This window comes from Osmerus mordax, chromosome 20 (genome assembly GCF_038355195.1).
Source record: "Osmerus mordax isolate fOsmMor3 chromosome 20, fOsmMor3.pri, whole genome shotgun sequence".
NCBI lineage: Eukaryota > Metazoa > Chordata > Actinopteri > Osmeriformes > Osmeridae > Osmerus > Osmerus mordax.
The window spans coordinates 3,612,215-3,637,888 of NC_090069.1; the positions used below are offsets into that span (position 1 = coordinate 3,612,215).

Here is a 25,674-nt window from a genome sequence, read left to right on the forward strand (position 1 = left end):
TATGATGGTGGTTTCCCTGACTGTTTCAATGCAACATTTGCTAACTTGTTTTATTTATGAAGGCTCCTCTATTAAACTTTGAGGAGCAAATATTCTGCTGCTGTTGGGGTCCAGTATGATACGGAATTTGTGTGGGGTTGTCATAACGTCAATATCATTTCTTTGACATTATATTCCTGGCATTTATTAAACTAGGCAGGCTAAACTATAAAAGTGTTAATATATACAGTATTTGACAGTTAAATCTATTATGCCATTTACGCCATAGGGCCATCTAGGGCCAATGGCAGTATTTTACCACTTCTCAAAAAGGTAATGTGGTATATTGTTTTGTAGCATAGAACATCTGCATCACCTTAGATTTGCTGAATAAGCAAAAGACAGGCGATTCACAGAGATGTTCACCATGCAATAAGGTACCTAAATGTTTAAATTACAGTTATTGGTTTACCAAAACCCTTGTGTTGTAGATGTGTATAATTATTGCAAGGTGACTCAAGAGTAAGCATACAAATTACCGCTAAATACAGGTTGAACTTGAAGAACTTTACTGTTTGCAGTCCTGAAATGTAGCCAAGTCATTGATGTCTTCTTGTCAAGTGAACTTAACCGTTGTGTGTGTTAATATGTGTTACTTACCCAATGTTCACGGGTCTGATATACTCACAGTATTATTGGGGTTTTAAAACGATTACAGACAAAATCGTTTCTGTAAATAAGCTGCCAATAAATTTCTTACATTGTATCAAAATAATGTATCACTTTTTTATTGTAATATCACTGTTCTGGTTCTGTCGGACCATTTTGTAGTGTCACACAAGACGGTAAAAAGTGCGGCAAAAAGCAGGAGACCTTCAGACTTGCAGGCAGACAGACAGGCTCTTGGTGCTATGTTCAGCAGCAGAGAGAAAGACAGAGTGAAGGCACATAGCAAACCATTTGAATTCTTTTGTAGTTTTGTCCCTTACACACATACTGGTACTGCAATTACCCCTGCATGGCTCCGTCGTAGCCTACCATTGGACCTGACATACCATATAGTACATTTGAAAGTGGGGTGCTGTGTGCGCTGCATTAATTAACTGTATTTTTAATAGTCTTCCAAGAAAAGGACCCACGGCCAATGGTCTCGAGCTGAAAAGTTATGTAAAAAAAAAAGTTTTATTAAACATAAATCAGTCCCATAGACCAGAACTCCAATGAGTTAAAGGGGAGAGACACTGAAAGCTGATAGCGACCCAGCGTAGCGTAGTTTTCTGACCTCTACCTCCCACTCGTGGCGTGACGTTACAAGAGGGAAGGTACTTAAAAATGGAAAAAGACACGCTGGGCTCGCAGTACTTCTTCATTCTTAGGCAACAGCGTAATAAACTACAACTGAATTTCGAGGATTTACAAATAATGGAGTGATTAGGTCTAACAACATGACTTACCTAGGTGTTACTTTATGTTTAGTTTGTAGCATCGATAACATGACTTTGATTCCGAACAGATAAGTGCAACATTTCAAAACAACTTTTGTCGTGATTATCACTAATTCATATTGACAGAAACTGAGTGAATTTAGCCTACATCATTAATCACGTTAACCAATTAATCGTGAAACAAACAAGTACTCTTTAGTATCGATAGGTCGATAGCTTAGTGTAGGCTAAACCAATATATTGCCAACACTTATTGAGCAAGAGGACAGGACGGTACGTCGACTTCAGTAGCTTACTCCTTTGGAGTAAAACTTCAGGAAAAGCTGGACATAACTTTGGCAAAATGAGTACCGAAAAAAGCAAGTGAGTATATTTAAGTCTTGTGTTTACTTTCCAGTTGGTTTTGGTGTCAACATTGCAACATATGCCTTGATATGAAGTAGAATGCGCAATTCGTAGCCTATACTTATCTGATCAATAGTAGATCAGATGAGGTCGTTGAATATAATGTGAAGTTACAGAGCCGCAGATGTAGTTTAGGCTATGTGGAAAGCATTCTAATTTCAGACTAATTACATCGTTAGTGCAAATGAATTTATGCGTAAACCTGAGACTCATGAACGTTGCATAATAGCTAATGAGACTTATCAACTGTGCACATCTGCAACATCACTTCTTGTAAAATAGCACGAAATTAACGCACTGCATCTATTTGCATCCGCATAAAATGTTTAACAATGAGTTCCTCAATAATACCAATAGTTTAACACAATCTAGGTCTGGATAAGTCGCAGGTTGCCGCCACCACCGCTTGTGTGAGGCTATGGCTTGAGCGGTCACGGTAATCTATTTTCCGAGATCCTGTCACATTCAATTAGATTCTCGTCTAAATCAGACGAGGAGGGACGGACATAGTTATCTTTAGTCAAGTTTAAATTATCCATATACCATGAATAACTCTAGGCATTGTTTCAAGTTCTAAAAAGTTCCTGTCTTGATGTGCCACGACAATAGTTTATTTTTGGGCCAGCAAAATCACACGGAGTGTGTAATACTTGCTACAGTAAATTCACACGGCTGTTGTCCGTGGACTGCGGAGCGCGCAATAATTACGCACAGCACGCGCACTCAGTTACCTCTCAACGTTACTTCCTTCCCATATGGCGTTCATTGGTCTAATCTGCAAGACGGGGTTTAGCATGGATATATTGTGTAGTCATTTAAAGTGTGTTGTTAGAGACAATGTTTATCAACACCCATCTAGATTAGACAAGTAAACTACGCAAGTTATAGGTTTAGCCATTCCAATTCATGTCAGGCAAGAAAGTAAGGCCACACAAGATGTTGGCCAAGAACAGTTACAAACGATTCGTCATTGTTCTGTCTTTTTGTCGTGAGTATTGTGGTTGCTGACAAAGGACAGGGAAGTCAGTGCCTCGTTAACTTGCCATCCATTTATCCATGTGTTGCTTCTTCTTGGTCAACGTCTCACGTGCAGGAATCCAGTATCAGGATTTAGTAAACTCACACATCCAGTTTTGTCACACTTACTAGAAATTCCATAAAGTGATTTAAAGACAAAACATACTTGCCAAACTTTTCAAGGAATCACGTTCAATGCAACGGTCTTGAATAATTAATGGCCGGCTGCGGTGCTTGTTGCTAGCTGTGCGTGCGTGTGTGCGCTTCGGGTTCTCACATAGCCTCTCAGCAGGTTGCTGAGCTTACATAAAGACCTTCAGGGTGGACCTGGTTGGTGGGATTTGGTGAGTCAGGCTGTCAGGAGCTGAGGATCATCCCGATTCCTGATTCTGAGCTGCTGATCCCGGTTCCTCACGCACTGACATGCTAATCTTGGAGCACAGGAGGTCACCAACACGTCCTTGAGTGAGAAGTCTGGGCGTAGCACGGTCTGGTTTGAAGCCACACACCATCCTTCTGCCTCTCATTCTTCCCCGAGTCTCAGGAGAGAGTGTAGGCTACCTGTATTGCAGGTAATCCCAGGAGGTGTAAATGACCTCTGGAGACCAGTGTAATATACCTCGGTATCAAGCTGGTGGCCTGACAGGCCAAACCACAGCTATGATGACCTTAAGCCTGACACGACAATCGGCTGCACACAAAGGTGTGGAAAGAGGTGTCAAATGCTCCTGTTCTAACATCAAGCTCCGTGTGGATGTGTTAATGTACTCACACCTTTTGGTGAGAGTTCACACAGAATTCCTCACGAGCACTAAGAGGCTTTGTAGAATATGTTTTTGCCTGAATCCGATTACTTCGATTCACTCCCCGCTGGTAATAATCAATGCCATTTGAATGAATAAAGTTAAGGGTTATGAACTATGTTTTTTTTATTTTATCAAATGGTTCAGGAGGATGTTACCAAGGTTCCCATCTACCTTTAAAAAAATATATTTTCGCCCCCCCCCCCCCCCCCCCCCCCAAAATGGGGATGTCAAACTCTCCACACTTCTTCTGAGCCTTCCGCTACATATTCCGCATAAGGTGCTCCCTGTCAGAGCCCTCGGTATGGAGTGATTAACTGGGGTCCTGAGCCCTGATATCACTGGCAATGAGCATGCAACTTGACCTCCACTCCTTTCCCCCTATTCACAGGCTTGTGTGGTTAAGGTTAGACCGAACACTGAAGGCCCTCTTCCTGTTACTTGACCTGCTTCCCCGGCGCACCCCCCCCCCCACCACCACCACCTCCTCACCCCAGCTACACTGATATAGTGCCAAAGGGCTGCGTTAAAGGCTGCACTAAAGGCCTTGCTAAATGTGACACGTCTGGTTCTACTGGAGGGTTTGTATCTAAAATAAGAAGCTGTTAGTGAAACAAAGAATAAGGCTTGGCGGATGGTCAAATTCCTAAACAGACAGTTCTCGAGTCAAGTATCTGGGCCCTTTCAAAGTTCCGATGTCTTTCTTTGGTGTCTCTATTGTAAACGATCCTGTGCACTGAAAGGGTGAAGAGGTCTGTTACATTATGTCAAACAATTTGGAGAAGCCACGCAAATCCATGTTTCCGTAAGGTTGAACTAATCATGTTTCATCCAGAACCCGATCATCGAAAATGTCCAGTGGTGCGACCTTAAACAATGCAACTCGGCACTACTCAAAGCCTCTGTACGGGGTGACCCTTGTGCTACAAACCTAATTAAAGCATGCATTCAGCTCCCCTCTCTTTCTATATCTTTGATGGGGAAAGGCATTGACAACTGACCTTATGCACCCGTGGCACTTTCCCTTGCCCCCTGTGCCGGCAGCTGTCAGGGCAGACATTTTCCCATTTCCTTACATGGTGCCTCAGAGGAAGACTTGACCTCGCTGTCAATGACACCTCGGGGACTGTGATACTGACTTAATGGGGGCCTCAGGCGTCCACGGTGACGAAGCCACTCGAGGCTCTTGAGCTTTCTTGCATACTCTCTTGCCTTGAGGAAAGCACAAACTGTTCAAGAGACAGTGAGGAAGAACAAGAAGAAGAAGAGATTACGGTTTACGACAGCTTTGAGTTTGTTCTCATTCCCTGCTTTATCATTATGAAAGATGCAAAGACGTTCTAAGCTGTTGTGTGGGGGTTAGGCTTTGATCCCTCCCATCACCAAACGCCTTGTGGGAACCTGTCCTGTCCTCCACCAACAATGAAGAACCAAGTCGGTGTTGGCGCCGCTTGGCACCGTGGCAACAAGCCAGACGAGCTCTCGTTTGATCAGTGAGCAGCACTTCAGTGCTGCACCTCTCCTGCCCCCACCGCAAAATCCCAAAGCTAGATATGGGAGGATAAGGTCCATGCAGAAGAGCCTGCAGTGCTATCATAGGAACAAGTCACATCCTTCCTGTCTTTGTTTATATAGGAGTTTGTGTACCAACCCCCCCCCCCTACACACACACACACACACACATACCCCTCCCCACCCACCCATCCATCCCAACTCCCTTTCAAACTTTGACATTGTCCAGGGGTGCAGCTGTGAGGGAAGGTGATGCTGTCCGAGGTAAAGGTTCGGGTCTCTTCTGAGAGCAGTGACTTGTGAGGACGAGGGTAGGCAAGAAACCGCACAGGCGCACAGCGCAGTTGCTGTCACAGGATCAGTGTCGTCCGGAGATGGGCCTCATCAGCTGAATGTCAGACATTCATTGTGCGACACAGGTGGATTTGTTTCAGTCTGGATGGTTCTCATACCAGCGCCGATGGGCAGATCGTGTTTCTGCTAATCCCTCCGCATGCACGTTTTCAGTCTTAAGACTGACCGACTAATCCGTTTGTGTATTAGGGAAGTGATGGGTATAAAACGGAAAGACTGTAACTTCTGTTTGATGTAAATCAGACCTCCCAAGAGGGATCTCGGATGCAGGTTAGAGTGTCACTTCCTGTGCATCCCATGCTGTCCTGATGTGCTCATGAGGCCGGGCTTGGCCTGGTGTGGAGTGGCCTTGAACGAGAAGCCACTGTTCCCCCCCCTCCTCTTGGAAGAGAAGGGTTAGGGTTAGATTTATCAAGGAACAGCTGCCGAGTGTACCGGGAACTACAGGAAACGCCACTGTTTCCGCATACAGCAGGAAACTACAGCAAGCTCTGGCCAAAACGGTTTACTACTGCCTGTCATGCACAGTCAGTCAGGGTATGCAACGTTGACAGCGCCACCCTCTCACACACACACACACACACACACACACACACCCGTGCAAGCGTCATCTGCTCACAGCTCAGACATGCATGCATAGACATGCTATGAAGAAATGTATACGTTCGCTGACATGCATAGACTGCAGGAAGTGGAGCATCGCTGTTCTTTTTTTCCACTTCATTTGTCCCTCATTCAAGCAGCCGGGCCAAAGAATGGTCAAACCTGTTTAGTGAAAGTGGAAAATACGCTGTGTGGGATTATGACATCTATGTCTTAATAAAGTGGAATGCAGGACGTGGGCACACTACCTGCCCAGCTCCATTAAATAATGATTAACAACGTAACAATGTATTTTGACTGGGTGCGCCGGTGGCTCACTGGGTAGAATGTGGTTGTCACAAAGGCTACAGCCATAACCCAGCGGTGCACATTTGATTCCGGCTCGTGGCGTTTCCTGGATGTCTTCCCCTCTCTCTTCCTGCTTTCCTGTATCTTTATAACTGTCTGTGTGTAGATAACCCCGTTTTGTTTTTATAAAAGTATTTTTGTATTTTGTCTTGGCTGAACCGAATGGGCAGCAGAGAAAGGAAACGACTGAAGATGAAATTCATAATATACATTTTTATTGTCTGGTGGGATTATTCTATTGAAGTAGGTGGATCCTCTCCCTTGGTAATTTCACAATGAGAGTTTGACAAGTTTAACAGGTAGAAGAATAGGTGGATATAGCTGGATGATGAACAACATTGTATGTAGATGAATACAACTCCTGAATAGGGATAATTATCAGGCTTATATTTCATGGGAACGCATTACTGACCTCCAGGCTCTAAAACGGACAGATGTGGCCAAATGTGTGTGTGGGGGGGGTTCTGTGTGTCAAAACAAGCCAACCCTGGCAAACAAAAGCCTTCTGAAACACTCAGGAGAAACTGTCTCCTTACGGAGACGACAGAGCAGAAGATAAACGGGACTAGTTTGTGCCAGCGTGTGCGGGCGTACGTGCGCGTGCACTGAGCATCGTCTCAGAAGTTCGGCTGGGGTAGTGACACCAACCTGTGACCGGTTCACGGGCCGTGCCGCCTGACGTAGGGCTCTCTCTGCTGTGTGGCCTGTTCTCACCGGGCTTCTTGCTTGTCCATGCAGGGTGGAGGATGAGGCTGTCCTGGATCGAGGGGCTGCTTTCGTCAAGCACATCTGTGACGCGGAGGAGGTTGAAGGTGAGATCACTGGATCACTGGTCACTCTTTCTTGATCCCCCTCCCCCTTTTCCTCCCTCCCTTTTTCTTCTATATCTGCTTTCCCCCCCAATCAGGCATCAATTCTCGCTGTTAGCTGCCCACGTCACCAGCCCCATCCCATAATACTCAGCCGGTCTTGGTCTCCAGGTCGCTGGCTCGGATGGCTGTATTGTTTTCCCGCTAGTATAGGGATGAAATCGAAGAGGGATTAGAATGGAAAATCCAGATGTGGAGCAGGCTGGTTTAGGAGGCACCCGCTCTTTTCTCCCTGTGAAGATGTTTACTAGCATAATCCTTCAGGACAGACCTAGCCATCAGCTAACTGCACATAAGCATACCGCATACACTACTCACTCACACTCTGTGTACAGACACATTCGTACAGGAACATGCTGATATTTCTCAGACCTGCAGTGCATGTGTACACACAAAGAACTTACTCACAGTTTGAGGAACGACGGGGCCGTGTGTACATAGTAATGGCTGCCAGCTCTTTCACTTGTCTGTGAGATTCTGGCCTAGCATGTCCCCTAGGGTTGGGAGTTGAAACCGAACTTTGTCTTAACCTCGTGTGGGAACATAGCAACTTGTTTAACTCATCCCGAAAACATTTAAGGAGGTCAGGTATCAGATAAATCGTTAACTCGCAGGTTATGTTGTGTCGTGTGTCCTTCTGGAAGTGATATACACATCTACTCATTTTAAAACGTATTTACGATAACTTACAGCATATTTGCAAGGGAAGTGCCATTGTAAGGTTAATTGACTCTGCACAGTACTGTCATAGTGAGAAACCCAATGAAAGGGAGAGTTAGAGGTTTCTTCTCTGCTTCATACTGCATGTGCTGTTTGTGGGGGGGGGGGGGGGGGGGGGGTACCAGGTCATGGACCAACCCATTTCCAAGGAAAAGGGACGTAGAGAGAATGAAAATGATATACACCAAAAAATCTATTCATATCATTCAATGAGTGGTCGTGTTCAGTTTACTTTGAACGTGTGGTTTCATTAGTTTAAAGTTATTTTATCGTCCCCATACTTTATTGTTCTGTTTGTATTGCTTTTTTGGACTGTTATTGATGTTGTGGAAGATCCGATTGCATGAGTGGTCGTGGAGAATGACATAGAAGGTGGAATATTTGGCCGTACGGACTGCTCTACATCTGGCACAGGACTGTTGCGTTCCCTACAAAATGACTTCCTGGAGATGGTCAACCATTTCCTGTATGAGCTGCACTGTACAGGAAGTAGTTGGTATTTATTTACATCCTCAGAGTGTGTCAGGAGGAGGACAAATCCGGTCCAGATGGACCCGTGGGGAAACTGCCGACCATAGGCAGGCTGTGTGTGTGGCAGGCATGTGTGATGTTAGTTCTGAAGAATAAACTACAGGCTTAGCTCAACCGACACCTGCCTGCCAGTTCTTTTTTAATGGGTCAGTTAACATGAAAGTGTCCACAGACAAGATCAGAACCCTGTCTCTCGCTGGCCTTGCTAGGATCTGTGAGCTCACCCTTGTTTGTTATGTGCATTTCCTCAGTTTTGTTGTGGATTACCAACATGCAGGATTAATGTAATTTCCTGTGGTAACAGTTGTCGTAATCTGACCTGCATCCCCCTGTGCCATGGCAGGTCACCACACTGTGTACATCGGCGTGCACGTGCCCAAGAGCTACCACCGCAGGCGACGTCACCGACGCAAGTCTGGCCACAAGGAGAAGAGGGAGAGGGTGGAGCTTAATGTGGAGGGCGGAGACAAGTCGGACGGCGAGAATGCAGATGAGGCCTGCCCCAACATTCTCATGCCCCTCAGTAAGTACCAACCTCATCGCTTCCGTTTCAGGTCGAAGCATCTTTCGACGACATGACCCGTGAATGAAGTCAACCATTCGTCAGCCAGTCAGTTGAGCGCACGTGTTCACAACATGCCGAACCTTTTAGTCCAGCTCCGAATTCTCCATCACACTCAATTGACATTGAAGATATCCACCAAAAATGACATCTGATCCATTCAGACTTGTAGTCGAAGGTCCACACCAGTCCAAGACCCCAGAGTTTAGGCCAGTGTCCAGTATACAGTGTTGTTTCACATCGGCCTCCTTGATACACAGCCTTTTCCCACAGCAGACAGCTCCCGTGTCGTCTTGTTATACTCCCCTTGGTGAAGAAGAACTTGTAGGAACTCGCCTACCTTAGAACCCCCTTCTCTTCATACCTCTCCATTCTACCTGCCACGTGGCAACCAGAGCCTCATGCAGAGCCCAAAGACGAACTAAAAGGAGTTTGTGCACGCACTGAAGGCTCTTTCTTAGTGCACGTTGTCATTTGCATGTCATTAAAGATACTCTGGTGCAGTGGCTGTGTCTGACAATGCAGTCTGAGAAGACAGGCAGTTTTAGCAGCTGAATTCCCAGGAGACAGATGGCGCTTGGTGTTGTAGCAAAAGGGAGATTCCCAGCCCTGTCACTTCTGACTGGGACGCCTTTCATCTTATAGCCGTCAGCACCTGTAATCCTCTTGTTGTTAGTCCTGAATGCTTGGTATTACTGTCGCGAGAGTTCCCGAATGGGCGGTCAAACGGCCGCGGCATAATGCTCCCCCAAAAATAATGTATAATAATAATGCACGGCCGTGGGCCTGTCTGCGTTTCCAAAGTCCCATGCCGTTTTTCAGTTCCAGTCCAGACCTGATAATAGGGCTCAACGTTGATGACTCAACAGCAGTGAAGAGAATGTCATACAGTCCAACTCCTTTGGTAGCTCATTTGAAGGAATGGGGCAGCTGGAGGTTCATTTGGTTGGTTGCCTGTTTATCACCAAAGTGGAAGTGAGAATCAAGGGCATTTGTGAAGTTTCACGTGCAGGATGACTGTCATAAAGTCCCCACACTCCTATCACGGCTCCAGGTGTAGAATGGTATAAAAGCTTTCTACTGCATATACTGCCAACATACTCAACACACCCACTCACACACACTTGAACTTGTTGGTTTTTCCATAATTTTGACCTCTAAATCCTCCTAATCCTGTTGATTTTGGCAAACCTTTTAAAGTCAATGAAAGCCCCGTTATCAATGTTTTTGACTTACTGGTGTTGTTCACACCAGAATATGGCCTTATCAAGTGGCTTGTAAAGTTTGGTCCAGGCTGTTAGACTTAGTCTGTCCAGGGACAGATCCTCCAGTATTCTTCATGTCTGGGCTCTGATTGCCAGACCCAACAGAAGCCCCCCCCCCCCCCCCCCCCACCCCCCCCCCCCCCCCCCACCCCACCCTGTCAATCTCTCGTCTTGTCTGCAGTGTTTTATTTAAAGTGTGAGATATACCTCCCTTCTCCTCTATTGAGGCAGTGGAAACTTCACTCTAGGTCTCTCCCACTCTCCTTCCCTGCACAGAAATAGGCCCAAGCTGATTTACAGCTTAATGGACACTTTATAACTTTGCCACTTTGGTTGCACAAATCTCTAGAAGTGAAAACAGGCCTGTTCAAAACACTTAGGAGTACAGTAACTCATGGTGTGTAGGGTATATACTTAGAGCAAGGGTCATTGGCCGACCTCTGAACTACGGTTGTCCAGACTTCCATCTTCTTTGTGTGTAATAGCGCAGTAGTCACTCCCACCTGGGTTGAGTGCTTGTGCCAGGTCAGCATGACTTCTAAGAAGGAAGTCGGGTTTCCTGAAACTGGCTCTCACACCCAAGCGGAAGAGTCCACTTTCGCATTAGGTGAGGGTGTGTTTTTTTTCTCCATACAGTTCACGCCCCAGGCCTGTCTTGGCATTTGCCTCCTTCTGGGCATACACCGTTTCTTCTAGGACTTGCTTTGTTTTTTTTGAAGTGTCACAGAAATGCCCCGAGACACGGTTTATTTGATCTGGGAGCAGTCAAGGTGGTAACCGACCGTCAATGACAGAACAGTCACACCTGGAACATGTTTGCTTTTCAGAGTAATTATTGACACGATTATAAATATTTGACTGGTCTCTCTCTCTCCTCTGCCCCCCCCCCCTTCCCTAAAGTCTCCCCAGCTGCGGAGCGTATCCGGTTCATGCTGGGGGAGGAGGACGACGGGCCCACCCCCCCCCAGCTCTTCACCGAGCTGGACGAGCTCCTGGCCGTGGATGGACAGGAGATGGAGTGGAAGGAGACCGCGAGGTGAGCCCGGAGAAGGAAGAGTGGGTCAAAGGTCGTCCACCCCTTCTGTCTGTCCCTGTGTTACGACGTCTCGGTCTGACGAAAAAGTAAAGCGCGCCCCCTTCACCCCCGCTCTTTGCGTGTTGTCGAAAACGGCCGGTCGCGGTATGCCGATGCGATCGAAGGGCGGGGTTCTCCGAGTCGTGCGCTCGAAGCGTTCCCCCGTGCCCTTTTCGAGGAACCCATAAAGCTGCACGCACGGACAGTTAGACATGGGTGCTGACGCAGAGATGATGTTATAGCTAAGTGTTTCCTGTTTCAAACCAAGAGAAAATCTTCCACATGGATGTAATTGCGTGGGATTGTGTGTTGTCTGCGTTAATTGCATGTCATCATTGAAAAGTCCCCGGTCAGTCTTATCTGTTTCTGGAGCTCTCCACTGTCCCTTCAGTGAACCCAGAACGAGCAGCCTATCACCATGACAGGACTGGGTAGGACCAACTTTTGCTAACCTTCCGTCTGGGAACAAGTCTTAGTCACAATGATGTTTTCATAGGTTGAAGGATTGTGAAACGATTTTGAAATCTTGCAAAAGATTGAATCTTTTGTCTGAAAGTAAATATGTTGTCTTGATAACAATGCTCTATTCAGTAGAATGGTATGAGGAGGATCAGTTGCGGTTTTGGTCATCTGTGTTTGTGGCTCTGAGGTAGACGGTTGTTCAGGTGGAGGGAATGCCCTGGCAGGACAGAGCACATTCTCTTTAAGAGGCTTAAGGGGTGACGCAGACATGCGTTTCCCCTGAACGCTTAACACTCTTGCTGAGTTCACGTTTTTATACACATACACACAGGTACACGCGCGCAGACACGCCTTTTCGTCACACACTTGTTATCATGCCAAGACACTTGTGTACCTCCAAACACGCACACTCAAGTAACAGACTTACCCAGGTACAAAACATTAGGCTCCTTAACACACTAACTCAGTCGTCCCCACGTAACCCATGCTAATCCTCTGACTGAGGGCTAGAAATCCATCCCTGGGGGGGTCGGGGGGAGTCTCCACAGGAGGGGAGGGTAACTGAATCTCTCATGTGATTTGCCCCCGGCTCCTTGTCCCCTAAGCAGCCTGTCTCCCACCCCTCTCTCCTCCGGAGGGTTGACTTAAAAGCGGGTGGAGGCTGGCCAGAGGGGACATCCTATCCCTGGAGGAAACCCCATCCTGCAGCCCGGGAGAATGGCTCTTTGTCAGGGAGGAGAGGACCGAAATTCGCAAGGCACAGACCTTCCCCAGTTTCGCCCTCAAGGTGTCCCAGCAGAGGTTCATGGCCCCGCTTTCAGGACCACTAGAACCCGTGCTTATGGGGAGAATATTCCCATGTCACGAAGCTCAGTATGTTAATGACTGCTGCACGCATCACCTGCATCGATTTCTTTAAACGGCGACTATTGCGGTATGCATATGGGCTCAAACAAGCCTTTTGTTTGTTGTCATTTCTCCTCCCTGTCGACCTTTGACTCGCCCCACAACACTGAGCGCATTCTGTGTTTGCAGTAGAAACAGTCCCAACACCTCACGGGGCCGAAAGTGCCACTATTTGTAGACATCGTTCTTTCCCTCAAGCGTCCGTGTGTGTGCGTTGGTCCCCCCAGGTGGATCAAGTTTGAGGAGAAAGTGGAAGAAGGCGGAGAGCGTTGGAGCAAGCCCCACGTGGCCACCCTGTCCTTACACAGCCTGTTTGAACTGAAGAAGTGCATCGAGAAGGGCACCATCATGCTGGACCTTGAGGCCTCCACCCTCCCGCAGGTGGTCGGTAAGACAGCTTCCCTCATCTACTCCCAGCCCAGACAGACCCAGACGATTTTGCTTCGACCAAAATTGGATTTGCGGCGGACTAATGATTTGTTTTCTTCTTCTTCTTCTTCTTCATGGAACTGTACCGATACCCCACCCACCTCCTTTCTTTCCCCCAGAGCTGATAACCGACAACCAGATAGAGAGCGGGCAGCTGAAGGCCGACCTGAAGGAGAAGGTGATGTTCACGCTGCTAAGGAAGCACCGCCACCAGACCAAGAAGTCCAACCTGCGCTCCCTTGCCGACATCGGCAAGACCGTGTCCAGTGCAAGTAGGCTGTTTTCCAACCAGGAGAACGGTAATGCCGAGGCCAGTTTGGTGCAGCCTCTTTTAACCTCCTCCTTGTCTCGCAGCCTTCCGCCTCTGTATCCTCCATGATTGATTTCATCCTCTGGGGGGGGGGGGGGGGGGGGGGGGGGGACATCCTGTGGCCAATCTCTAGAGATATCCACCAACTGTGTGTACGCATGGTTTAAGAGGGATACTGGTCCATTGATTTGCGTGGCTGTAGATTCGAAAGGCATGCCTGTTTTTTTTTTTTTACAATGTGCACGTAACCTTGAGGGATTACTTGCACAGTGTGTGTGTGTTTGAGAACCCAGAAATGTATTATTAACAATCAATAACGGATCAACAGCTTAACATTGTAAACAAACATTGATTTCAATGTATGGATTCAAATGCATGTATTCTGAGTCTCTTCTTCACGGGTAACTGTAAATGTTATCGTCAATCTTCATCTGTGTCTTATTAATCTTCTTCCTCTTCCTGTCATCTAACGACTGTCTTCACACCTGCAGCCTATCACTAACCTCATACACTAAGTTTGGGAACGATCCCATCACCTCTTTTCTTTTCTGTCTCTGTTTTTCCCCCCTGCCCTATCTTCCTTCTTTCCGGGTGTCTCCGCCTGTCTGCGTCCGGGCCCCTGCAGCACGCAGCCCTTTAGACCACCCCGTGCCTTTTTTAACCCCTCGAGACTCCGAGGAACCATTAGACGAAGTTGCCCGGAGCTCAAGCATGGGATACCTCTGTAAGTCAGCTCATAGCACCTACGACAGGTTATAACACTCTAACGACAAATCTGGATGTGACATAGTCTGTTCCGAAAGCATGGTAGAAGTTATATATATATGATATATATATATATATATAACATTGAATACGTGAGAGCCAGCATGCTAATACTGGTGTGACTGACAACAGACCCGTAAAGAGCGACTGGCCCTCGCGCAGCGCGGGGTCTCATCGTATCAGGTCAGTGTTTTGCGGGGAGGATTTTTCACGTGGCTGCATCAAACTGGACCCAGTCTCTCGGGCCCAGAGAAACAGAACCTCGGAACAGAGAAAACGTATAGACAACCCAACTAATGCTGTCTTGGACAGATTATTTCGCTTAAACTGTCAGGTGAGTGGAGCTTAGCTCGACTAATGCGCGTTCCCACTGGCACGGCGCAGAGACCAGGTAGTTGTACGGCCTATGTGTGCCAAGGAGGTGTAAGTGGCATAAGAGACAAATTGGCAGCACATCAGACGGCAGCCTGACTGCCTGCCAGAGCCCAGTATCTAGATCCAACACAGCTGGCAAGCTTAAACCCTCTACTGCTGTCTGGTATCCTGATCTTTCTGTTTCTCTCTGTGAGCTCCTCTGAATTGAGTTTGAGACTCTTTTTGGAGAATCGTTCTTCTTCTTATTTAATCTTATTAAGTGATTCCAGGCTCCTCCCCCCTGACCCAAACCCCTAACCGTGTTGTGACCTCTCCTGTGTAGGTAGCCCCACCACAGCCCACAGGAACCTTACCTCCAACAGTCTGAGCGATTTCTCCGACAAGCCAGAGAAGGACCAGGTAAGGAATGTGTGTGTGTGTGTGTGGGGGGGGGGGGGGTACTCGTTGAGAACATCTCAGTACAAAATGTGATGTCATTCCAATCTTGATTTGACACTGTACAGTACAGGGTCAGACGTTTATAAAGTACATGTGTGGCAACGGGAGGGTGCCCTTCATCTGTGAACAAAATAATCTGAGCCTCTCATGGAAACGGGGGCTTGGTGTTAACAGATAAGGGCTCTGACTCACTTCAGTGTTTACGAACAAAGCCCCACAAAGTTTCCATGGTTAACTTTTTCTCCAGTCTTTTTTGTTTTTGGTTTTGGAAACGACATTGCCTATCTTTTATCAGACACATACAAAATGGTACGCATGCTTGCTTCCTATCAACAATTGTAATCATTTAAACGGTACTAAGGAGAGGCCCGCGTCGTGTGACATTGATGTCAAACTCATTTGCGCCCAAATCTACTTGCTGACTTGTGTTCTTTCGGCCGGCCAGGTTAAGCGTTCAGGCTTTACTCCGAGATCACCTTCAACATACGACGCTTCACTGAGCACTATGTATTTACAAATCATTGACAGGCTAATAATCATCTGTCACTACCAAGCAATTATTGACAAATCAGCATAAAGAATACTTATTATCCTGTCACTAGACACTCTGACTGTCATCCAACCTATAGAGACCTAGTTAGTTAAAGCATGAACTGCTAAGCTACATAGTAACTAGTGGAATTACATTGACAGCCAGCGCTAATGACCTGTGTTCCCTTGTCGAATTGCTGTGGCCACCAAGTCCTCAGTTAATTATTCTCTCACATTCAAGGACTCTGCCTGTTCGATGTGGTTCTACTTTTCACTACCTACCCGTTTTATGCAAAATAGGGAACAACTGTAACATTGTTTACCTTTACCACCTCTACTAAAGCCACACACAGACTATTCCTGAAAATGAGGGAAGAATATTGTTAATGTCAGTTAGTCTCCAAATAACCTACAGACATCTGAAACCGGCTGTTCTTGTTGCTTTCTCCCCCCGCTAGCATCACATAGTGACTCAGGGAGAAGACATCAGTTGCGGGCATATATATAACCTGCAATACCAGATTGTGATGGGAGTTGATGTAATCAGTTCTGTGTGGTCTCACAGATGGCGGCGTGAGCCCACAGGTGTCATTATGTCTTCCGCGCATGTCAAGGACGAGAGTCCAGTTCATCTATTAATGTCTTTACAGTGACTGTTGTTACAGTGTTTGCCCCTCCTGCCTTCCTCCTTTTCCTCTCTCTCTCTCTCTCTCTCTCGCTCTCTCGCTCTCGCTCTCTCTCTCTCTCTCTCTCTCTCTCTCTCTCTCTCTCTCTCTCTCTCTCTCTCTCTCTCTCTCTCTCTCTCTCTCCAGCTGAAGAATAAGTTCATGAAGAAGCTCCCTCGCGACGCCGAGGCGTCCAACGTCCTGGTCGGCGAGGTGGACTTCCTGGACTCGCCCTTTGTGGCGTTTGTGCGTTTGCAGCATGCGGTGATGCTGGGGGCTCTGACCGAGGTGCCCGTACCCACCAGGTAGCCCCGCCCCCTGACCCCTTGACCCCCCCTGTTGAAGTTCAGGATTGGCCAGATCCTCAGCTGATGCGAAAACAAAAAAAGAGACACGTTAATTGACGATAGTCACTGAGATGACTTCTTAGTCCTCAGTCTCGAGGTCCAGGAAACTCGTAGTCCTGCTTCTAAGAAATTCATCAATGTGCACAAACGCTGATATCATCAAATAGCTGAGTCTGAGCCTCCTTTTAAACTGTGGTTCAACAGGTTCCTCTTCGTCCTGCTGGGTCCTAAAGGCAAAGCCAAGTCCTACCATGAGATAGGAAGAGCCATCGCCACATTGATGTCGGACGAGGTAAGGCCGCCCGCCGGTTACGACTGAGAAGGACGTGCGCGCGCGTCACGTGACGCGTGCGTGTGCGTCACGTGACGCGTGCGTGTGCCTCATGTGACGCGTGCATGTTTCCTGAACGGCTCCCACGGTCACATGAGACACGTGCCCCGGCCTTGGTGCGTTCGTAACTTCAATCAACATTAAACCATATTAACGAATGAAGTCTCCCAGGAAGGAGAATCCACATGCCATAGAGCTCCCCGGTAGCATACAGATCGCTGTGGTGTAGATGGGGAGAGAGGGAAGGGGGCGTCAACCAAGGCTCCGAGGGAAGCCTTCTCCTATATATGGACACTGGACACTGATTATAGGGGTTGGGTAATGGCGACGAATACTTGGAAGGAAGTGGAGTCTGAAATCTGGGTTTAATGCTCGGAAGTCTGCAATGCTGAAGAAGCAGGGTTGCTTTTAACGCTTTTAGATGGCGGCAGGCGTCTCAGTCCCATTTCGGCTCTCCCACACTTCACTTTTATAACAGGATGTATCGAGTGTCCTTAGGAGACAGGAGGTGGTGTGTTGACAACTGTGAGAATAGCCTAGCTACCTAATCCCTCCCTCCCTCTACCCACCCCTCCCTCTACCCCCCCCTCCCTCTACCCCCCTTCCCCTATCCCTTCAGCCTCTGTCTAAAGCATGTTTACAAACACCCTCATGCCACTCACCCATGTCTTGCTCGTTCCCTCAGGCCCCAGGCCAGCCTTCATGCCCAGTCTCCACGATCGTGGACCTAATGCAATGTAGCGGGAGCGATCAGTCAGCGTTTTTCCACGCTTACAGACCCTGTGTGACTTCAGTGTGTGTGTGTGTCGACCGGTTGCAGACAGACACATGGTTTCTGATCCGCTGATATTTGTTCGTGTGGGCGTACGCAGGTGTTCCATGACATCGCCTACAAGGCTAAAGACAGACAGGACCTGCTGGCGGGCATTGAGGAGTTCCTGGATGAGGTCATCGTCCTGCCGCCCGGGGAGTGGGATCCTGACATCAGGATAGAGCCCCCCAAGTCCCTGCCCTCCTCAGACAAGAGGTACATCACTGCCACGCAATATGAAAAGCATACCTTCATTTACATTTAGTCATTTAGCAGACGCTCTTATCCAGAGCGACTTACAGTAAGTACAGGGACATTCCCCCGAGGCAAGTAGGGTGAAGTGCCTTGCCCAAGGACACAACGTCAGTTGGCATGACCGGGAATCGAACTGGCAACCTTCGGATTACTAGCCCGATTCCCTCACCGCTCAGCCACCTGACTCCCCTTCATGATCTTTTTTTTTTTTTTTTTTCATCAATTTTCTTGTTTAACCGTGTGGGTGTGTGTTTGTGTGTAGGAAGAACATGTATGCTGGAGGTGAGGGGTTACAGATGAACGGGGACACGCCACATGACGGTGGTCAGGGTGGAGGCGGAGGGCACAGCGTTGGAGACGAGCTCAAGAACACTGGAAAGTAAGGAAGCCACAGCACACCACCTCACACTCCCAGTGACGCTGCAATAACATGGCTTCCCCGAGTGGCTGAAACAGTCTTTCTAAACCGAGTACGTCTGGGGAAAATAAAGAATGTGCTTTTGGTACCTGCCGTGTGTTCTAAAGGTTCTGTGGCGGCCTCATTCTGGACATCAAGCGGAAACTGCCCTTCTTTGCCAGCGATTTCTACGACGGGTTGCACATCCAGTCTCTGTCGGCCATCTTGTTCATCTACCTTGGGACCGTGACGAATGCAATCACCTTTGGAGGGTTATTGGGAGACGCTACAGATAACATGCAGGTGAGGTGTCAGGGAAATTACAGTTTGATCCATTTGGATGTGCATTATGGGTTATGTAGTGTGTTGTCAATACAACAAGTGGGGTCAACTAAGTTGTGAGGACAAATGCTGGCCACATCATTGTTCTGAGCTGCTGACTCTAACCTTATTATTTTGTAATCTTGGCTGACCTGGTGCAAGGCTTAGTTGTGGTGTTGGTATTGCTTCTCCTAGAACCCTACCTTGCCTTCAGCCTGGCCTGGCCTGGCTTTTATTGTCACGTTCCTGGGGTGTTAACATGGTTGGCCCTGAGGAGTGTGTAATTGCCTGGGCAGGGCTGACCTGCTGCAGTTCAGAGATACAGACATTCTGGCAGGTGGTGCTCCAGCTCAGCTTGCTTGTCCGCCCAGCCTAAGGCGGCAGGTCGAGGACCAGGGTACCTTAACTGTCCCGGCCCAGCGTCCGTATCCCTGCACGGGCTCCGGCTGTGGAGAGGACTGGATTGGTTAGGTGGACGAGAGCAGATCAGTGCCCGGCTGAAAGCCGGAATGTGGGGGGCTCTAACCAGGGAGCTAGCAGGACACATGCTAACCCACTTACATTACATTTACATTTAGTCATTTAGCAGACGCTCTTATCCAGAGCGACTTACAATAAGTACAGGGACATTCCCCCCCGTGGCAAGTAGGGTGAAGTGCGTTGCCCAAGGACACAACGTCATTTGGCACGGCCGGGAATCGAACTGGCAACCTTCAGATTACTAGCCCGATTCCCTAACCGCTCAGCCACCTGCCCCACTTGCCCCCCCCCCCCTCTTCCCAGGCATCAAGGGATTTGCCTGTGGCCTGAAATAACCACAGATCCAGATTACTCAGCTAGCCTAGTCACAACTATGACTTTGTGTGTCGTCGCCCCCCCCGCCCCCCCCCCCCCGGCCCTGTCCTTACCCCGATCACGTGGGAGGATGAAGAGGTAACGGGGAATACCTGACCTCTGACCTCTCCTAGAAGCCTCAGCGCAACCGAGTTTGACCAAAGGTGCACTTCACCCCCCTGCCCCACCCCCCCCACCCCAGTGACAGTGACACCGTCAGACCTCGGGCTTCGAAACAGACACCCTTGTGTAAATGCATGACACAATGTCTACTTGAACAGGCTTGTCCGGTTCAGGATTGGCATTCGGATACTTGCCGAATAAGCTGATTCATATCACAAAGGCTTGGAGTAACTGTGTTTATTTTCGGGAAACTCAGAACGGCTCAAACCAGAACTGCTTTGTGGGCAGTCAAAGTGGTTCAAACAAAAGTGGTTAAAACTGTCATACAGCCCTCGATGACCATACATGCATACCAACTTGAACTTGATCTTGAACAATGGCTGACCGTCCTTCTCTCTCTGTGTGTGTGTGTGTGTCCAGGGGGTGTTGGAGAGCTTTCTAGGCACAGCAGTGACGGGGGTTATCTTCTGTTTGCTGGCTGGCCAGCCCCTCACCATTCTCAGCAGCACTGGCCCAGTTCTTGTCTTCGAAAGGCTCCTGTTCAACTTCAGCAAGTGGGTGTATCTCTCTGTCTCTCTCTATTCAATTCGCTATGCATCATCGGCATGAATGTTCAGGTTAAGTTGTCAAGACAGTTCACAGTGAGGGGACAACTCACGTTATTATGAACATGTCAGAGAACTTTAATTATTATCATCAGTCACAAACAAACGGTTGGAATTATGCCACGTTACATCTCTCTCTCCGTCTATTTTCTGTCTTTCACTCTCTCCCTCTACCTTACTTGCTCTCTATTTTTCTCTCAAACTCGCACCCAAACACAACATTTATGTCTTTCTCCCAAGCTCTGTGTCTGCACTCGATGATGTAACCCTTGGTACATGGGCACAAGACTCCACCAGAGTGATGTGAACAGACTCAACAAATAACAGCAGGGTCCTGGGTTCTAGTCCTGTTAGGTTGTTTGTTTATCAGGGGTGACAGTTGTTCTGGAGGTTACCGCATCAGCGATGCGGAGGATAAAGTCCCCTTGGTAGCCAGCCTATCATATTTGTTTAGACTCGCATATTCTTTTAATACTTTCACATGCTGCCTCTGTCCTCCGTTTTAAAAGAAAACAAGGAAGCAAACAAATAATCGGGGGGAAAAAAAAGAAATAAACGACTTGAATTTCATTAAGTCAAAGACTGGCTGTTGGCTGAAACAAATTCTACTTCTGGAATAACAAACTGCCAATCAGCTGCCCACAACTGCAGCATCATTGTCTACCAGTTTCTTCCTGCTCTCAATGGGTCATGTGACTCTTGTTCAGGAGTGCTCCCGCTTCAGTTGAACCTGCAGCAGAACTATGTCGGCCTGGTTAAATGCCACACGACAAAAGCTGATTGTACTCACAATGTTCAGGGCCTGACATGTACATAATTGATTTGTCTTTCAGCCTGAGGTAGACCCAGTGTTGCCATAGTACAGACGCTAGCTTTGTGCTTTAGCAACTTCAATAAAGAAGATACATTTTTGGCCGTTAGACAAATACTAATAAGTGAAGACCCCATTCTGTCTTATCTCAGTCTTTGTTCGTGCTCTGAGAGTCTTCTAGCATTACCGGATACTCAACTGGTTATGTTCCATTATGAATAATTCACTTTCAATTAATTTCACACTGTGAATGGAGCCTGCTAAGGCCACAATGTCCTCAGGGGGTTTCCATGGTGAGAGTCACTGGCTGCCTCTCTCAGTCAGTCCGTCCGGACGAGTCCTTCAGACTTGTCAACCAATCAGATTACTCAAACCCTCCAAGCAGACAACCACAGGCGAAACGAACCACATTAAAGTCTATATAGATAGGTAAAATGTACATGCGTCACTACGCTGTACTGTACAAGATAATCTTCTTAGATAGAGAAAATTGACCTTTTCCCCCGAAATCAGTCCCGGGGGGGGGGGTGTCGGTCTCCTGGAATTAGTGGTTATCGTAACGTTTTTGTTTGCTTCCAACTTACAAACATCCCCCAGGAACACCCTGAACCGCACCGGCCCTTGTGATCTAAGGATCGCTGTTGATACAAAACTAACGTTCAACACAAGCAGCCTCCAGGCTTTGTTTTTTTTTTCGCGTTTGTAGCTCACTTTGTCCTCGCACACTGTCACATGATGTCGCGTTGTACGTCGTGTTCATGTTCTCTGTTCCCTCCCTCCGCCCCTCCCTCTGCCCCTATCGCTCTCCCTCCCTTTGTCGGCCCCCTCCCTCTCTCCCTCCCTCTCCCAAAAACCAACCAGGGACAACGCCATCGACTACCTGGAGTTCCGCCTCTGGATCGGCCTGTGGTCGGCCTTCCTCTGCCTGGTGCTGGTGGCCACGGACGCCAGCTTCCTGGTCCAGTACTTCACGCGGTTCACCGAGGAGGGCTTCTCGGCCCTGATCAGCTTCATCTTCATCTACGACGCCTTCAAGAAGATGCTGAAGCTGGCCCACCACAACCCCATCGACTCCCACTACGACCCCGACCTCGTCACGCAGTACAGCTGCGTCTGCATGCCCCCCGCGGACGGTACGGCGCTCCCTGACCCCCCCCCCCCCCTCCTCCCCTTACCCGGCTCTGCCAGAAGGAGGCGCAGTGGAGGGCTAGAGCACAAGTAGCAGGACGTGTTGCGTCACCTCTTTCTCAAGTTCTCATTCGGACTTGTCGGTATCCGCCCCCCAGAGGTAGATCGTACAAAGGAAGTCATGCCACCGTTTTTCCTCCAGGCAGGACAATATTGACCTTTCCCCCCCCCTAGCACAGTAGGACTATTTTGTGTTGTTTACACTGCAAATGCCAATTCATAGCAGTCGGTGTCGTCATGGAGATAAAGCTGTTGACTCTGCCACTATCTGTTCCTGTGAAGTGTGTGTTCTGGCAGAGTCATGGGTCAGATGAGATATGTTACCATTTAGCCAAAGCAAGTCAAGGATGTATCTGTGGTGACCTTGAGTCATACTGCATGCCATCTGTCTGTCTCTCTCTCTTTGTATCTCTCTCTTTGTGTCTCTCTATGTCTCTCCTTCTGTGTCTGTCTCTTTAAATCTCTCTCTCTCCCCTTCTCTCTGTGTCTCTCTCTCACTGATGTGGTTTTCTATAGTGACGAGTTTCCCCTCTGTTGTTTCGGTCCAAACAGGTAACATGACGGGTCTCTACAACGAAGAGTCTCCCTGGGCCAACGGCACGGGGCTCTACGACGGAGAGGCGCCCTGGGCCAACAACACCGACCTGGTGAGCTGCCCTAGGAATGGGCTGTTTTAGTGGGAGATGTCGATGGGGCCAGACCTAATCAATCAAACCAATACCACTCTTAGATAGGACGTCGTCGCGCATCCCCGAAGATCTCCTGAGGATCGTTGCCGTGGTCACGCGGTGTAATTGTGTGCGTGTGCGTGTGTGTTCTGCAGACGGTGAACACGACCTGGGCTTCCCTCACCAGGACGCAGTGTGGCACGTACGGCGGGCAGCTGGTGGGCTCGGCGTGTGGCTACGTGCCCGACATCACGCTCATGTCCTTCGTCCTGTTCCTGGGCACCTACACGTGCTCCATGTGTCTGAAGCAGTTCAAGTTCAGCCGCTTCTTCCCCACCACCGTGAGTAGACGCCGCCTCCCCCCCCCCCCCTCCCACAGCCAATCACGGGGGGCTTTGACGTCACCCCCGCCCCCCACAGCCAATCACGGGGGGCTTTGTCGTCACCCCCTCCCCCCACACACACACACACAGCCAATCACGGGGGCCTTTGACGTCACCCCCTCTCCCCCCTCCCCCCACACACACACAGCCAATCACGGGGGCCTGTGACGGCAGCTGCTAACAATGGAGAATCAGTTTTCCATTGTCGTCCTCTTGATGAGGTCACGGGAGGCTGGCAGGTGTCGTTGCTGCTGACGGCACCGGGTGATCTCTGGGGTCCTTGTCAGAGTGTGGCGGTCATGTTGTACCTGCCCTCACCACCACCACCCTGTGGCGGTCAAAGCTCGGGTCTGTCTGCCGGCTCACGTGAAAGAGTGTGTAAGAGGTGTATCTGTGTGGGGATGGGGAAGAACTGGAACATCCAAAAGCACATCCCGTGCTTAGCTAGCGTGACCTAGGGTGGGAGAGGGCCTCACACATGCACACAAACGCACCCTACTCAGACACACCCACACACTGCCCCCCCTTCCCTACACACACACCTCTCCTTCTCTACACACACACACCGCCACCCCCTCCTCTTCCCCTACACACACACACACACACACACCGCTCCCCCCCTTCCCTACACACACACACACACGCACACCTCTCTACAGGAGCCTGGTGAACATCCTCAGAAAACACACTCTGACCCATCCCAACAAAGATCAAACATTTTATATCAAGTTCTATCAAAACTGTAAAGGCTACGGTCTCCTAACCGGCCCATGTACATGGTTGGAGTTACATCTCACGATGTGAACCAAGCCTCGAGGATCATGTGGATGTGTTAGTTCAGAATCAGAATCAGAATGGGATTTATTCGCCATGAAAGTTTGCACAGACAAGGAATTTGCTCTGGCAGGAAGGTGCATACAATAAACATATACCTCAAATTTAAATATGTGGACTATCTATACTAAGGGTACAAGGGTAGTTCTAGTAAACAGGACCAAGGCGCTCACAGTCAAAGGTTTGGCCAAAGCTGACCCTGGTACTTTGTTCTCTAGGTGAGGAAGCTTATCAGTGATTTTGCCATCATCCTGGCCATTCTCATCTTCTGCGGTGTGGACGCCTTGGTCGGTGTGGACACGCCCAAGCTCATAGTGCCAAGTGAATTCAAGGTGAGTACCTGTGCTCCATAATACAACCCAATCAATGAGCTAATGTGCTACAACTGTAACGATGTCGACGGCACTTGACACCAACACAACTGAACCTTTTTAATAGGAGTGAATTACACTCTGGCAAGCAGGCAAGCCAATACAAATGGATTCATTTAAGGATTTGAAATGGTTTCCAAATATTGTGATAAAAGCTTCTGCGGGTGCACGGGCATTTCATCTCCACGGAAACGACGCTCAATTTTGCGGTGCGGACCGTTTCTCTGTAATCCTTGGAGATAATGGCAAGAAGCGACACGTGATATCCCCCTGCACTCAGACCCAGGAACCTGTCTGATGATTGTCTTACCTTACTCAGCCCTCAGGGCTAGGGGGAGGGGGTGGATGAGGGCAGGGGTGGATGGGTACACCTCGGGGGTGGGGAGAGGGGGGCCAGGGTGTGGGGAGCGGGGGGGAGGCCAGGGTGGGTGAATCAAATAACCGGGTGATTAAAGGGAGCTGTGGAGAACACTGCCAGCCTTATTGCTGCAGGGACAGACTGAGCTTTGTGCGGTCCCACAGCGAATACTTCCCTTCTTTCCCCTTCGCTTGTCATGGAATGATGTACGACTCCTTTGACTCCCAGGCTATCGGTCGATCCGTCTCATGAGGGCAGAATATGGGCAGAATGGGGGGGCATGAGCGCGAACCAAATCGTTCTCCTTTGCTCAAGGTTGCCTTTGTTCGGTTACGCGAAACACCTACAGTTCTTTCTAAGAATATCCGGATGTACACTGCTTGTGTGTTTGTACACTCACTTGTATCTGACTCGTGTCTGAGTGCGTCTTGACTGCGTGCGTGCCTCTGATCCGCAGCCCACCAGTCCACACCGTGGCTGGTTTGTGCCTCCGTTCGGAGGCAACCCCTGGTGGGTGTGCCTCGCTGCGCTGCTCCCCGCGCTGCTGGTCACCATCCTCGTGTTCATGGACCAGCAGATCACGGCCGTTATCGTCAACAGGAAGGAGCACAAACTCAAGGTGAGGGGACTCTCTTTGTGTGTGTGTGTGTGTGTGTTTGTGTGAGATC

General features: G+C 48.7%; 1 protein-coding gene across 4 annotated transcripts in view; it reads left to right on the plus strand.

Annotated features, from left to right (window-relative positions):
• The first annotated feature begins 1,367 nt into the window (after positions 1 to 1,367).
• Positions 1,368 to 25,674, plus strand: part of LOC136964236 (electrogenic sodium bicarbonate cotransporter 1-like) — a 29,932-nt gene continuing 5,625 nt past the window's right edge. For 2 of the 4 annotated variants that reach the window (XM_067258252.1, XM_067258253.1), the window contains exons 1-18: positions 1,368 to 1,787; positions 7,205 to 7,278; positions 8,930 to 9,109; positions 11,314 to 11,449; positions 13,084 to 13,244; positions 13,405 to 13,584; positions 15,058 to 15,134; positions 16,517 to 16,674; positions 16,921 to 17,008; positions 17,920 to 18,074; positions 18,376 to 18,492; positions 18,639 to 18,813; positions 20,209 to 20,342; positions 22,066 to 22,337; positions 22,945 to 23,039; positions 23,216 to 23,401; positions 24,496 to 24,609; positions 25,464 to 25,625. In XM_067258252.1, the coding sequence (XP_067114353.1) occupies positions 1,768 to 1,787; positions 7,205 to 7,278; positions 8,930 to 9,109; positions 11,314 to 11,449; positions 13,084 to 13,244; positions 13,405 to 13,584; positions 15,058 to 15,134; positions 16,517 to 16,674; positions 16,921 to 17,008; positions 17,920 to 18,074; positions 18,376 to 18,492; positions 18,639 to 18,813; positions 20,209 to 20,342; positions 22,066 to 22,337; positions 22,945 to 23,039; positions 23,216 to 23,401; positions 24,496 to 24,609; positions 25,464 to 25,625 (2,484 nt within the window). In that variant the 5' untranslated portion in view covers positions 1,368 to 1,767. The remainder of the gene's footprint in view (positions 1,788 to 7,204; positions 7,279 to 8,929; positions 9,110 to 11,313; positions 11,450 to 13,083; positions 13,245 to 13,404; positions 13,585 to 15,057; positions 15,135 to 16,516; positions 16,675 to 16,920; positions 17,009 to 17,919; positions 18,075 to 18,375; positions 18,493 to 18,638; positions 18,814 to 20,208; positions 20,343 to 22,065; positions 22,338 to 22,944; positions 23,040 to 23,215; positions 23,402 to 24,495; positions 24,610 to 25,463; positions 25,626 to 25,674) is intronic. The other 2 variants (XM_067258255.1, XM_067258254.1) reach the window with 2 other exon arrangements.